The sequence below is a fragment of the Entelurus aequoreus genome, linkage group LG06 (assembly GCF_033978785.1).
Source record: "Entelurus aequoreus isolate RoL-2023_Sb linkage group LG06, RoL_Eaeq_v1.1, whole genome shotgun sequence".
In the NCBI taxonomy this organism is placed as follows: Eukaryota; Metazoa; Chordata; class Actinopteri; order Syngnathiformes; family Syngnathidae; genus Entelurus; species Entelurus aequoreus.
Window position 1 is genome coordinate 63,047,787 of NC_084736.1, and position 14,345 is coordinate 63,062,131.

The 14,345-nt window shown below is 36.3% G+C and overlaps 1 protein-coding gene across 1 annotated transcript; it reads left to right on the forward strand.

Annotated features, from left to right (window-relative positions):
• The first annotated feature begins 3,948 nt into the window (after positions 1 to 3,948).
• On the forward strand, positions 3,949 to 7,882 carry LOC133652747 (zinc finger BED domain-containing protein 4-like). Its single transcript, XM_062051799.1, has 3 exons — positions 3,949 to 4,238; positions 5,503 to 6,887; positions 7,045 to 7,882. Exons 1-3 carry the CDS (start codon positions 4,057 to 4,059, stop codon positions 7,443 to 7,445), a joined length of 1,968 nt encoding a protein of 655 aa, XP_061907783.1. The 5' UTR covers positions 3,949 to 4,056; the 3' UTR covers positions 7,446 to 7,882.
• Positions 7,883 to 14,345: the final 6,463 nt, after the last annotated feature.

The window sequence follows — 14,345 nt, forward strand, 5'->3', positions numbered from 1 at the left end:
CACTCATTCGCACAAAAGGGTTGTTTCTTCAATCAATCAATCAATCAATCAATGTTTATTTATATAGCCCTAAATCACAAGTTTCTCAAAGGGCTGCACAAGCCACAACGACATCCTCGGTACAGAGCCCACATAAGGGCAAGGAAAAACTCACCCCAGTGGGACGTCGACGTGAATGACTATGAGAAACCTTGGAGAGGACCGCATATGTGGGTGACCTGTTATTAATGATTTCTGGTTCCTACATTATATATCAATATAGATCAATACAGCCTGCAGGGATACAGTCCGTAAACACACATGATTGTATTTTTTTATGACAAACAAATAAATAAATAAATAAACAACCCAGCCCCCCCCCCCCCCCCCCCCTCCTGGTGCGTGGGACAAATTTTCTAGCGTTGACCGGTCCGCAGCTACAAAAAGGTTGGGGACCACTGGTCTAGTATGTTCACTATTTTATTTAAGGGACTTAACTGCAATAAGAAACACATGTTTAATGTACCCTAAGACTTTTTGTTAAAATAAAGCCAATAACGCAATTTTTTTGTGGACCCCTTTATTTAGAAAGGTACCGAAAAGTACTGAAAAGTATCGAAATGATTTTAGTATCGGTACCAAAATATTGGTATCATTACAACACTAATTTGGACTATTTTCTGCCTTTCTAATTTTTTTTCTGGGCAGCAGAGGAGCCTGCAGGTTACAGAAAAGGACTGTCCTTTTGCAGGAAATGCATGCCCGCCCTTGAGGTTGTCGGTCAATTCTCATCAGCTCTAGTTGATGGTTGACCTTTGACTTCTTGTTGCGGGGTAGGGGGGGGGGAGTCTCAGAAATGACGTGTCAGAAGCCTGATAATGATAATAAAGGACTGGTGAGAAGGCGGAAGCGTATAAGTTGATGTCGGGAGTGGGCTGTCACTGAGACTCTGCTAATGATGTACAGATGGCCCGTGAGCCTCCCCTCCCCACACCAGTAATCTAATGAGGAGACGTGGATTACCGTTAACTCAGATTAATTTTTAACATGGTGGAGGACACGGCGGTGACAGCCATGATTATTATCATTACCATAATCATTCTCACTTCGTCTGTCACTCAGTGCGCGCCGTCACGTGGGTCGGGTAAATACTGTACGCGAGCTGGCACGGGCTTTTTTTGGGAAAGCGCGTTCATTTGCATGGAGTCTAGACATGGCATCACGTCATCATCCTTTTGTTTTTCATCAACAATATGCGCTGACCCTCGGTCGGGACGGGGCAATATTTCAACATGTAAGAGCAGCAGAAAAACACGGAAAAACATAGAAGGCCTTTTGTTTTAGGGTGAGCGTGTGAGGAGGGGATGCAGAAAAGCAGAAAAACAGAATTCCCATCGTTTTGGATGGAAGTGACATAGTGCTGGTTTGTTAAGAATGCACATATAATGGAAGGAGAAGGACACAACATTTTCCAATAATGCACATGATGAACAAATGGCCATATTCAGCATTTCATTCCCCTTTATTTGTGCACCCCTAGAGCCCAAAACGGGCATTACATGTGTTCCTTATGTGATACAATTACTCTGTTTGATGGTTAGCCGTGTAATATATATATATATATACTGTATATATGTATATATGTATATATATATATATATATATATATATATATATATATATATATATATATATATATATATATATATATATATATATATATACTGTATATATGTATATATATATGTATATGTATGTATGTATATATATGTATATGTTTTATACATATATAAATATATATATACAGTATATATGTATATATGTATGTATGTGTATGTGTATGTATATTTGTGTGTGTGTGTATATATATATATATATATATATATATATATATATATATGTATGTATATAAATATATATATGTATATATATATATATATATATATATATATATATATATATATATATATATGTATGTATGTGTATGTATATATGTATATTTTTATATATATATATATATATATATATATATATATATATATATATATATATATGTATGTATATATATATATATATATATGTATGTATATATATATATGTATGTATATATATATATATATATATATATATATATATGTATATATGTATATATATATATATATATATATATATATATATATATATATATATATATATATATATATATATATATGTATGTATGTGTATGTATATATGTATATTTTTATATATATATATATGTATATATGTATATTTTTATATATATATATATATATATATATATATGTATGTATATATATATATATATATGTATATATATGTATATATATATATATATATATATATATATATGTATATATATGTATATATATATATATATATATATATATATATATATATATATATATATATATATATATATATATATATATATATATATATTTTTTTTTTTTTTTGGGGGGGGGGGGCAGTTATATATAACATCCATCCATCCATTTTCTACCGCTTATTCCCTTCGGGTGGCAGATGTATACTAAACCGAGTCGTGCCTGCTTTAATTAAATGTTTTCAATTAAATTAATAATGAAATTATATTTATTTGTGAGGAATGGGAAAAACTAAAAAATGTGCAACAAGACTTTGGCAGTTTTTTTCTGTGTTGTAAATACACTGGGATAGGTGTAAAAAGCTTATGCTTATTTCATTTCAGACTATATATATATGTTTAAAAAAAAGTATTCTCGTTATCCGTCAAATGTTTAAATGTCTGAATGAAAGAAAAGAAACTTGGAAAAAAATGAAACTTTCTTTCTAATTCTAATGCCATAGGCGCTGTAAAAATAATATTTGGTTTTGTCTCTGGTATCAAAATAATTGTTTTAATGAATTATTGACTTATTCAAGGCTATAATTACCCAAACTCAAATATTCCCTTCTGCAACTTCATTTAGAATTATTGCATGTTAATTTTTCCATTATAAAAAAACAGTTATTTTTGACAAATAGGCCATAAAACATATGAATAATAAACAACTTTAAATCAATATGTATACATTAAGTTGTTTGAAGATTAAAGCATTGAAAGTAAAAAAAATATCAATAATTGCTGACTTTAACTTTAATGAGCGGGATCCCAAGAGTAAGAGTGTATAGTCAATCTTAAACTTGCACAAGGGTTAAATGATACTTGTGCTCATATTGTCATTATGTGAGCATAAAAAAAATGCTTAAAAATAGCATGGAAGTAAAGGGAAATCCTGCATTTGTGAATTTGCACGTGCGTGTGTATGTGTGTGTGAGAGAGAGGTTGGGGGTTAGCCAGAGTCAGACGGTGCCTAATCCTCACATCCCTCTTTCTCTTAAAACAACAATAACACGGGATGAGACAAGATAAAACAGTCTCGGTCATTGTTGCTTCAAACAATGAATGAAAGTGTTGTTCATTGTTTCATAGGAGCTTCAGACTGGGCATGCTCCATATTTGACTAACTCTTTCTAATAATGGACTAGTATGTGCAGTATAATGTGCCGCCCCCCACACACACACACACACACACACACACATTATTGTGTTTGTTACATTCCTGAAACCTCCGAAAAAAAACCTACCTCTATAGGACCACTTCTAGATGTATTTACAACATTAATAATATATACATACCAGAGGTGTGGACTCGAGTCACATGACTTGGACTCGAGTCAGACTCGAGTCATGAATTTGATGACTTTAGACTTGACTTGACAAAATGTAAAAAGACTTGCAACTCGACTTAGACTTTAACATCATTGACTTGTGACTTCACTTGGACTTGAGCTTTTTGACTTGACATGACTTGACATGACTTGCTACTTTCCCCAAAACCCAAAGATTAAAAAGTTATTCGGGAGCGCTTCGTATTTTTCATCGTGTACTTGTCTATCAGCGTTGCGTGTGTCAGCGTGTGTGCTGCATGTCAAGCGTGTGTGCTGTCAGTACAATAGCCAATCAAATTTGATCTACGTTGTTTTCGTCCCACAGCATTCATCCAATCAAATTGCAGGAAAACCGATGAAGAAGAAATGTCCAAACCACACGCCAGTGAACAAAAAATGATACCTAAAATAATTTCGTTTGGGTATAAAAATTACGAGGTGGTCAACACAAAACGGTTTGCAGTATGCAACACATGCGGTTCGAAAATTACTGATGGAGAGGCAACAACTTCCAACTTCGTCCGACATTTGAAGTTGCACAAAGAACGGTAAGTTTTGAATGTAAGCTAGCGTTCATTGGCTAAGTAACGTGACTTTTATTTGCTGTGTAGTTAAATCAGTGAGGCTGTAAACTCACTGCTAACGTTATAACGTTATTGCAAACACGGGAATCTGTTGTAGTTCACTACCTTATTCATACTTTTTGTTCAGTGATTTTTTTAAGCAGGGTTACGTTAGTCAATATATCACACAAAGTAACGTAACGTTAGACGGCGGTTAGCAGCACCGCGTATTTTAGCCACCTAAAAAAAGTCAAAAATAGTAAAATAAAGGTCAGTTAAAATGTATACTATATTATGAATATGTGTACCGTTTTAGCTAGCTTTCCGACATACTGCTGGTTGTTTACCTCAGTGGTCCCCAACCACCGGGCCGCGGCCCGGTACCGGTCCGTGGATCGATTGGTACCGGGCCGCACAAGAAATTAAAAAAACAAAAACAAAAAGTTTAAAAAAAAAAAAAATTAAATCAACATAAAAAAACACAAGATACACTTACAATTAGTGCACCAACCCAAAAAACCTCCCTCCCCCATTTACACTCATTGGCACAATCATTCACACTCATTCGCACAAAAGGGTTGTTTATTTCTGTTATTAATATTTCTGGTTCCTACATTTTACATCAATATAGATCAATACAGTCTGCAGGGATACAGTCCGTAAGCACACATGATTGTATTTTTTAATGACAAAAAAATAAAAATAAAATACAAATTTACATAATGTAAATAATTCAATGTATATACTCCAATTATTAACTTGTGTGATGACTGTATTATGCTGATAGTATATATTTGTACCATGAATTGATTAACGTGGACCCCGACTTAAGCAGTTGAAAAACGTATTCGGGTGTTACCATTTAGTGGTCAATTGTACGGAATATGTACTGTACTGTGCAATCTACTAATAAAAGTTTCAATCAATCAATAGCTGCTGACCCCATCCACAGCAATGTAAAGCCTAAGTCGTGTGCTGGTAGCCTGTCTACTTCTCTCTATTGTGAGTGGGTTGCCCGCCATTTTCCGTGTAGTCCCTCATACAACCCCACTTCACAAATCCCAAACTATCCCTTCAACTCGAAATAAGTTTTAAAATACATGACTAGTGCAGCAACTGTAACCTAATGTTTACCACACACACACACTGTTAAGATTGATATTAATAATATGAGTAATAAAGAGTAGTTTCAGTACTTTTCATATGTGGCTATAAGGGATTTTCTGACATCTGTTTAATATGCTTACAGATTTCAAGAATACCCGATGAACAAAAGCATCACAAATGGACCACAACAGCCTTCAATCTCGCAGTTCCTGGACAATCGTGTCGGGCATTACAGTATGACTCATCCACAGCAGAAAGCTATCACCAATGCAATACTGTCTGACTTGATTATTGATTGCAACTTGCCCCTGTCTATTGTGGAAAACAAGAGTTTTCGCCACTTTCTGACAGTACTTGACAGCAAGTACACCCCAGTGTGTCGCAGAACACTGACATCAAAAACAGAGAACCTCACTGAAGAAAGACGATCAAAATTAAAAACTCAATTGAGCCACACTGACCATGTTTCAGTGACTGTCGACATTTGGTCTGACCGAAAGATGAGGGGATTCCTCGGTGTCACTGTGCACTGGATGGACAAAGAGGCAGAGAGGATACAGCTCAAGTCCAATCTCTTGGCTTGTGAGCGCTTCAAAGGCTCACATACAGCTGAACGAATCTGTGACAAATTTGAGGCTATATGTGATGAATACAACATTAAAGCTAAACTGGACTACATTATTAGTGACAATGCTGCTAACATGCGAAAAGCATTCACTGTGTGCTTCCCCAGTGAACAAGAGGATGACGATGATGGAGATCATCTGGATGACCCTGAGCTCTGGTGTGATTTAACCGTGGAAGATCAGCAAACGGTAGATGTTGCTATGGCAAAGAAAAAGCGCTTGCAGTGTTTTGCACACACTCTTCAGCTGGTGGTGGGAGATGGTTTGAAAGAAACAAAAGTGGTATCTCCTTCTCTTTCGAAGTTATCTAAACTCAGCTCACTGCTGCACACAAGCACAACATTCAAAGATGTGTTTGATGCTGAATTTGGGGAACAGAAAGGCATTCCTGCTGCAGTCAACACAAGATGGAACTCAACACTGAGGCAAGCGAAGGCTGTTCTCCAGTGCAATCATGTAAGGCTCTGTGCTGTTCTAGAAAAGGCTGGGCACAGGGAGTTGTCATTCACAGCACGGGAGTGGAATCTGTTGAAAGATTTGGTGGACATCTTGAAGCCATTTGGAGAAGCAACTGATTTGACACAGGGAGAGAAGGTCATCACAATCAGTGCTGTTGTTCCATCCATCTTGTCCCTCAACCACCACCTTGAGAAACTGAAGCCTCAGGTCTGTTTTCTGAGCGGCCTGGTCAGAAGTCTCCAGACATCCCTGAACAAAAGATTTCTTGGAATCTTCATCAATGTGAAAATGGCCAGGACACAAGATGGGATCATTGCTCCCTTTTCAGATCCAGTCTACCTCAAAGCAGCTGTCTTGGATCCAGCCTTTTCTCTGTTGTGGGTGGAGCCCCATGTGCTGGTCAGTCGTGACGTCAAGGCAGAGGTGGCACAACAGGTTAAAGGTAAATGTAACTGAGTCTAATGTAACTTTTCCCCTCATAATCTGATCTAACTGACTGCAGCAATAACTAAGTATTTCAGTCTAGCACACTGCATCACCAACACAAATGGTAATGATAAGGTCTCTTGTTTCTGCTATTGTTTTTACATGTTTACCAGAATTGATCCTGCAAGATGCTGCAGAGACTGAGCAACCTGCGCCTCTTGTTGATGAAAAAGAGCAAGGGGACCTTGGAGAAGGAGAAGGGCTGTTTGCTGCTTACCACAAGAGACAGAAGAAGGATGTTGGGACTACTCCAGCACTACAGCTAAGTCACTACCTTGACATAGCTGAAGGACAGAATGCCCTTTTGTTCTGGGCATTGAACATGAAGACTCTTCCTTCACTGTTCCGAGTGGCCATGAGAGTCTTGGCAGTGCCTGCCTCCAGTGCTCCAGTGGAGCGAGTTTTCAGCCATGGTGGCATCATACTACGCCCCCATCGTGCACAAATGACTGACAGACTCTTGGCCAATTTGGTCTTTTGCAAATGCAATGCAGCATATGGCCCTGACATATAAAAAGTACAACCTTTTTGTTATGTTATATGTCATGTTTTTTCAATGTTAACACTTTTGTACAAATAAGTACAGTTGCACTTTATTTTTCAAATGTGTTTATTCTGTAAAGGAATGAGTCAAATGTTTAAAATGACTGGTTAATAGTGCTATTATAAAGTGCAATGTCAGCACAATTTTCTTTCCTGCAATTTAAAATGCACTTGTTTTAATAAATAAATACAGCGTTTGAAAAGCATACACAATCTGTGTTAATATATTAGTCTGTGGTTAAAAGGACTTGAAAGGACTCGAAACTCAAAATGCAGGACTTGGGACTTGACTTGAGACTTTCCAGTCTTGACTTTGGACTTGACTCGGGACTTGCCTGTCTTGACTCGAGACTTGACTCGGACTTGAGGGCAAAGACTTGAGACTTACTTGTGACTTGCAAAACAATGACTTGGTCCCACCTCTGATACATACTATGCCAATATAAAAAAGCTTGTTGTGAAAAATTAGTTTGAATTTCACAAGAGAAACTTAGAACGTTGGCAGTATTGTAATAAAAGTTGTAATTTTGCAAGTCAAAATTTTACAAGAAAAACTAAACACGTGTGCAATATTATGATAAATGTTGCAATTTTACTCCATAACAGTCGCAGTTTTACAAGAAAAGCTTAAACATTTAGCAATTTTATGAAAAGAGTCGTACTTTTACGCGACAAAAGTCACAATTTTATAGGAAAACTTAAAAATGTTGGCAATATTATAATAATTATTGGAACTTCACTTGGCAAATTTATGACAAAGGTCATAATTTTACCAAAAAAAATTCACTATTTTACAAGAACAACAAAAAAATTGGCAATACTGTGATAAAAGTCTGAATTTTACATGACAAATGTCACCATTTTGCATTAAAAAGTAATCATTTTACATGTAAAAGTAATAACTTTACGAGAAAATATTGCAATATCACCGAAGCGGAAAGAATATGAGAAATTGTTTCCAATTTTATAAGAAAAAAGTCGACACATTGTGAGAAAAAAACAGCTTTTAGTTTTGTTTTTTGTTTGTAATTGGTTTTTAATCTTCATTGTTTACTTCAAGTTATTACAGTATGTCTCTACATACATATTCATTTTATTTGTTTTATTAATTTTAGCCAAAATGGGACACTTGTTATTTCATATGTTGACCAGAGGTGGAGCACTTTTAAAACCGACACACAATCATGACAAAAGTCATATTTTTACTTAAAAAATGTCACTATTTTACTATTTTATGAGAAAAAGACTGATTTTATTTTATTTTTTTATTTTTTTAATCCTTTGTTTGTAATTGGTTTTTAATCTTCGTTATTACAGTATGTCTCTATATACTTCTTTTTTTTTTTTTTAAATATTATTAATTTTGGCCAATGGGGGCGCATTTCAATTTCTCACACACTTGTTATTACATATGTTGACCAGAGAGGGAGCACTTCAAATTTTTACACACACTTGTTATTTCATATGTTGGCCAGAGGGGGAGCGCTTTTAAAACCGACACACAGTCAATTTGAAAAATCCCTCCTTTTTGGGACCACCCTAATTTTATTAGATTTCACCACCAGGGGTGCAAATGAGACATTCTAGATGCAATGGTTTTCCGTATTGGGACCATGACTTATGTTGGAGCCAGTTGGAGCCTATCTATATTATTTATTTATTAAGTGTTTGACAATGAAATCAAATAATGTCAAGAATGATGTTAATGAATTATTGGATGTTTTAGATTGCATTGTGATTGACTGATTGTTTTCAGCTGCTTACGCTCCTACTGGTGAGCCACTTCCTCCTCCTATAATTAAGAAGACAGGACAGCTGGGGGCCCTTTGTCTGTCTATCATGTTGAAGGAGTGAGGAGTGGAACAGTTTGTTTACCGCTAAAACAATTTATTTTGAAGCCACGCTAAATAAGTTATTTTGATTATATTGAAAGTCAACCACGGAGAATATTTTTTGTTTGTGAAAATAAATTATGATCATTTGAAATCTCGACATATCTCCGCGAGTGCTTATAAGGAATTTAGTGAGTCAAACACCTCCTCCTCAAGACTACTCTGCATTACTTTATTTTTATTTTTTCGAAACTTTTTTGAATGCAAGAGTAGCCGTTACAACTTATGTCCTAACTTGTTCACCGGTCCTCATATGGAAGGTACTTTTCCTGGTTAGTGTCTCAAGAAGGGTAGAAATACAAGAACACACACACACAGACACACACACGCACACACACACACACTCTCCTGCAACATGGCTTTTTTTTCTGTTTACGTTTGGTGACCCAAAGTTTATTCAAATGTCAAAACTGACTTTGTTTCTCTCACATCCTGGCAGAGGCACTGTGGGGGTCATATTCAAGTGTAGTAAAAGATTGTTAGTGTAACTGAGGTCACACACACATTCCTACACGCTGATTCGGGGACGTGAGGAAAGGCACTGGGTGGCAAGGCAGAACTGTCACTTTGCTTGTCTCAGTCTATGTTGACAAGCGAGGGTGTGTGTGTGCGTGTTTGTGCATGTGTGCAGCGCGTTCCTCCTAATAGGCAGGTCCCTAATAGGCAGGTCCCTAAAAGCGCACCGATTACCCCAATTAAGCAGAGTTCTCATCACCATCTCAGGAACCCGCTTTGCCTCTCTGAAAGATGAATGGAACAGGGTGTGACACACACACACACACACTTACACACACTATATTTTTTGTTTTACTATATTTTCTGTAGGAGGACAAACATGACACAAACCTTCCTGATTGTTATAAATCCCACTGTTTATATTAAAGGCCTACTGAAATGATTTTTTTTATTTAAACGGGGATAGCAGATCTATTCTATGTGTCATACTTGATCATTTCGCGATATTGCCATATTTTTGCTGAAAGGATTTAGTATAGAACAACGACGATAAAGATTGCAACTTTTGGTATCTGATAAAAAAAAGGCTTGCACCTACCGGAAGTAGCGTGACGCAGTCAGTTGAACATATACGCAAAGTTCCCTATTGTTTACAATGATGGCCGCATGAAGTGAGAGAGATTCGGACCGAGAAAGCGACAATTTCCCCATTAATTTGAGCGAGGATGAAAGATTTGTGGATGAGTAAAGTGCAAGTGAAGGACTAGTGGGGAGTTGAAGCTATTCAGATAGGGAAGATGCTGTGAGAGCCGGGGGTGACCTGATATTCAGCTGGGAATGACTACAACAGTAAATAAACACAAGACATATATATACTCTATTAGCCACAACACAACCAGGCTTATATTTAATATGCCACAAATTAATCCTGCATAAAAACACCTGCGTGTTTGTTATGCTAGCTTCTAGCTCCTATGCTAGCTCCTAGCTCCATAGAACACGCCAATACAATTCAAACACCTGATCAACACACACAATCACTCAGCCCAAAAGACCGTTCACCTAACCCAAGGTTCATAAAGCTTATATATTTTTAAAAAGTTACGTACATACGCAAAAAAAAGTTGCGCACATACGGTCAAGCGATCAAATGTTTAGAAGCCAAAGCTGCATACTCACAGTAGCACGTCTGCGTCTTTGTCATCCAAATCAAAGTAATCCTGGTAAGAGTCTGTGTTGTCCCAGTTCTCTACAGGCGTCTGTGTATCGAAGTCAAAAGTCCTCCTGGTTAGAGTCTCTGTTATCCGAGTTCTTCCATCTTGACTGCATCTTTCGGGAATGTAAACAAAGAAGCGCCGGCTGTGTACTGTTGTTGCTGACTACGTTTGAAAAATACGTCCATTTCGCACCGACAACTTTCTTCTTTGCTTGCTCAGCTTCCTTCTCCATAATGCAATGAACATGATTGCAACAGATTCACGAACACAGATGTCCAGAATACTGTAGAATTATGAAATGAAAACAGAGCTTTTTCGTATTGGCTTCAATGTGGAAGGCATACCCGTGTTCGCCGGGCAACGTCACGCGCATACGTCATCCTCAGAGGCGTTTCGAACCGGAAGTTTAGCGGCAAATTTAAAATGTCACTTTATAAGTTAACCCGGCCGTATTGGCATGTGTTATAATGTTAAGATTTCATCATTGATATATAAACTATCAGACTGCGTGGTCGGTAGTAGTGGGTTTCAGTAGGCCTTTAAACATGCTTCACTGATGAGAGCATTTAGCGAGCACCGTTTTGTCCTACTAATTTCAGCGATCCTTAAACTCGTCGTAGTTTGTGTACATGTGCAACTTTCTCCGAAGCTGCCACAAAAAGACGTGTTTTACGCCACTCCTTCTCTGTCTCATTTTGTCCACCAAACGTTGTATACTGTGCGAGAATGCACAAAGGTGAGCTGTGTGGATTTTATTGATTTGCGTTATCAGGTATATTTGGTCAGTGCATGACTGCAAGCAAATCGATGCTAACATGCTATTTAGGCTAGCTGTATGTACTTAATGCATCATTATGCCTCGTTTGTAGGTATATTTGAAGGTATATTACTTATGTCCTCTGTGTGTTTAATTTATATTTGCATGTCTCATGACACATTATATGTACCGTATTTCCTTGAATTGGCGCCGGGAATATAGTATTCGCCTGCCTAGAATTACAGCCGGGTCAAACTCGTTTCGCAAAATAATTAGCGCATGCTTGGCACTTCCGCCGGGTCAAATATGAGTCATTAAATGACTGCCGCCTCCAGGTGGTAGAGGGCGCTAGTGATCCTTCTTGCGACTACCAGTACTGCAGGAGACAGGTACTGCAGAAGAAGACAACAAGCAGCAAGCATGCAGCAATTGTTTGCTTGCACTTTTAACATGGAGGATTACATATCTAAAAAAAAACCGTTTTCTAAACTGGACTTTCAATCGAAGCAGGAGGTAATACTTAAAGGAATATCTCCAGAGACTTTTAAAATTGAAGAAAGATGAGAAAGACTGCCTTTGATCAGAAGCAGCTGCACATGGACCCATCTACAAGTAAAGGTAAGATCATAATAACGTTTTTTTTATTAAATGTGTTTTTAATGATAAGGTATGCGCCGGAGTGAGAAGAGGTTTTAAAATAATTAGAGCATGCTTGCTCATTCCGCATGGTTTTGGTAACCGCAGGAGTGAGAAGAGGTTTTAAATTAATTAGCGCCCCTGCGGCTATTCAAGGAAATACGGTATGTAATATTGGTTTCAACAAGGAAAAGTACCTTCCATATGAGGACCGTTGAACAAGTTAGGACATCAATCATGGTCCTAATACGGAAAACCATTGCATCTAATAGAAAATGTCTCATTTGCACCCCTGGTGGTGACATCTATCAAAATTAGGGTGGTCCCAATAAGGATGGATTTTTCAAATTGACTTTGTGTCGGTTTTAAAAGTGCTCCCCCTCTGGTCAACATATGAAATAACGAGTGTGTGTAAACATTTGAAGTGCTCCCCCTTTGGCCAACATATATAATAACAAGTGTGTATAAGAAATTGAAATGTGCCCCCTTTGGCCACAATTGATTACAAAAATAAAATAAATATGTAATAATAATAATATGAAATTCTGACTTTTATCACAATATTGCCCTTTTTTTGGTTGTTCCTGTAAAATAGTGACATTTTTAAAGAAAAATTAAGAATGTTGCCATAATTTTGCCAAGTAAAATTCCGATTATTATTATAATATTGCCAAAATTAAAAAGTTTTCTTATAAAATTGTGACTTTTGTCGAGCAAAATTACGACTCTTTTCATAAATTTGCCCAAATGTTAAGCTTTTCTTGTAAAATTGCGACTGTTATTGAGTAAAATTCCAACTTTTATCATAGTATCGCACAAATGTTAATTTTTTCTTGTAAAATGTTGACTTGCGTTGAGTAAAATGATGACTTTTGTTACAATACTGCCAACATTGTAAATTTTTCATGTACAATTGCGCCCTTTTTCTTTTATAATTCCAACTCTTGCATAGTATGTATATATTATTAATGTTGTAAATACAAATCTTTATATATCTAGAAAGGGTGGTCCTAAAGAGGTAGGCATTTTTCGGAGGTCTCAAGAAGGTAACAAACACAAGAGTGTAAGTGCGTGTGTGTGTGTGTGTGTGTGTGTGTGTGTGTGTGTGTGTGTGTGTGTGTGTGTGTGTGTGTGTGTGTGTGTGTGTGTGTGTGTGTGTGTGTGCGTGTGAGAGTGTGTGTGCGTGCTTGTATTTCTACCCTTCTTGAGACATCAACAAGGAAAAGTACCTTCCATATGAGGACCGGTGAACAAGTTAGGACATTTAAACCATGGTCCCAATACGGAAAACCATTGCATCTAATAGAGAATGTCTCATTTGCACCCCTGGTGGTGACATCTATCAAAATGAGGGTGGTCCCAAAAAGAAGGGATTTTTCTAATTGACTCTTTCGGTTTTAAAAGTGCTCCATCTCTGGTCAACATATGAAATAACAAGTGTGTGTAAAAATTTGAAGTGCTCCCCCTTTGGCCACAATTTATAAAAAAAATAAAATAAATATGTATATAGAGACATACTGTAATAACTTTAAGTAAATAATGAAGATTAAAAACCAATTCCAAACAAAAAATTTAAAAAAAAATACAATTAACTAAAAGAAGTCTTTTTCTCACAATGTGTCAAATTTTTCTTATAAAATTGGGAACAATTTTTCATATTTTTTCTGTTTCTGTAATAGCGCATTATTTTCTCGTAAAATTATTACTTTTTTATGTAAAATTATTACTTTTTAATTCAAAGCGGTGACATTTGTCATATAAAATTCTGACTTGTATCACAATATTGCCAATTTTTTGTTGTTCTTGTAAAACATTTTCTGAGCAAAATTAAGACTTTTGTCATAATTTTGCCAAGTAAAATTCAGATTATTATTATAATATTGCCAAAATTTTAAAGTTTTTTTTATAAAATT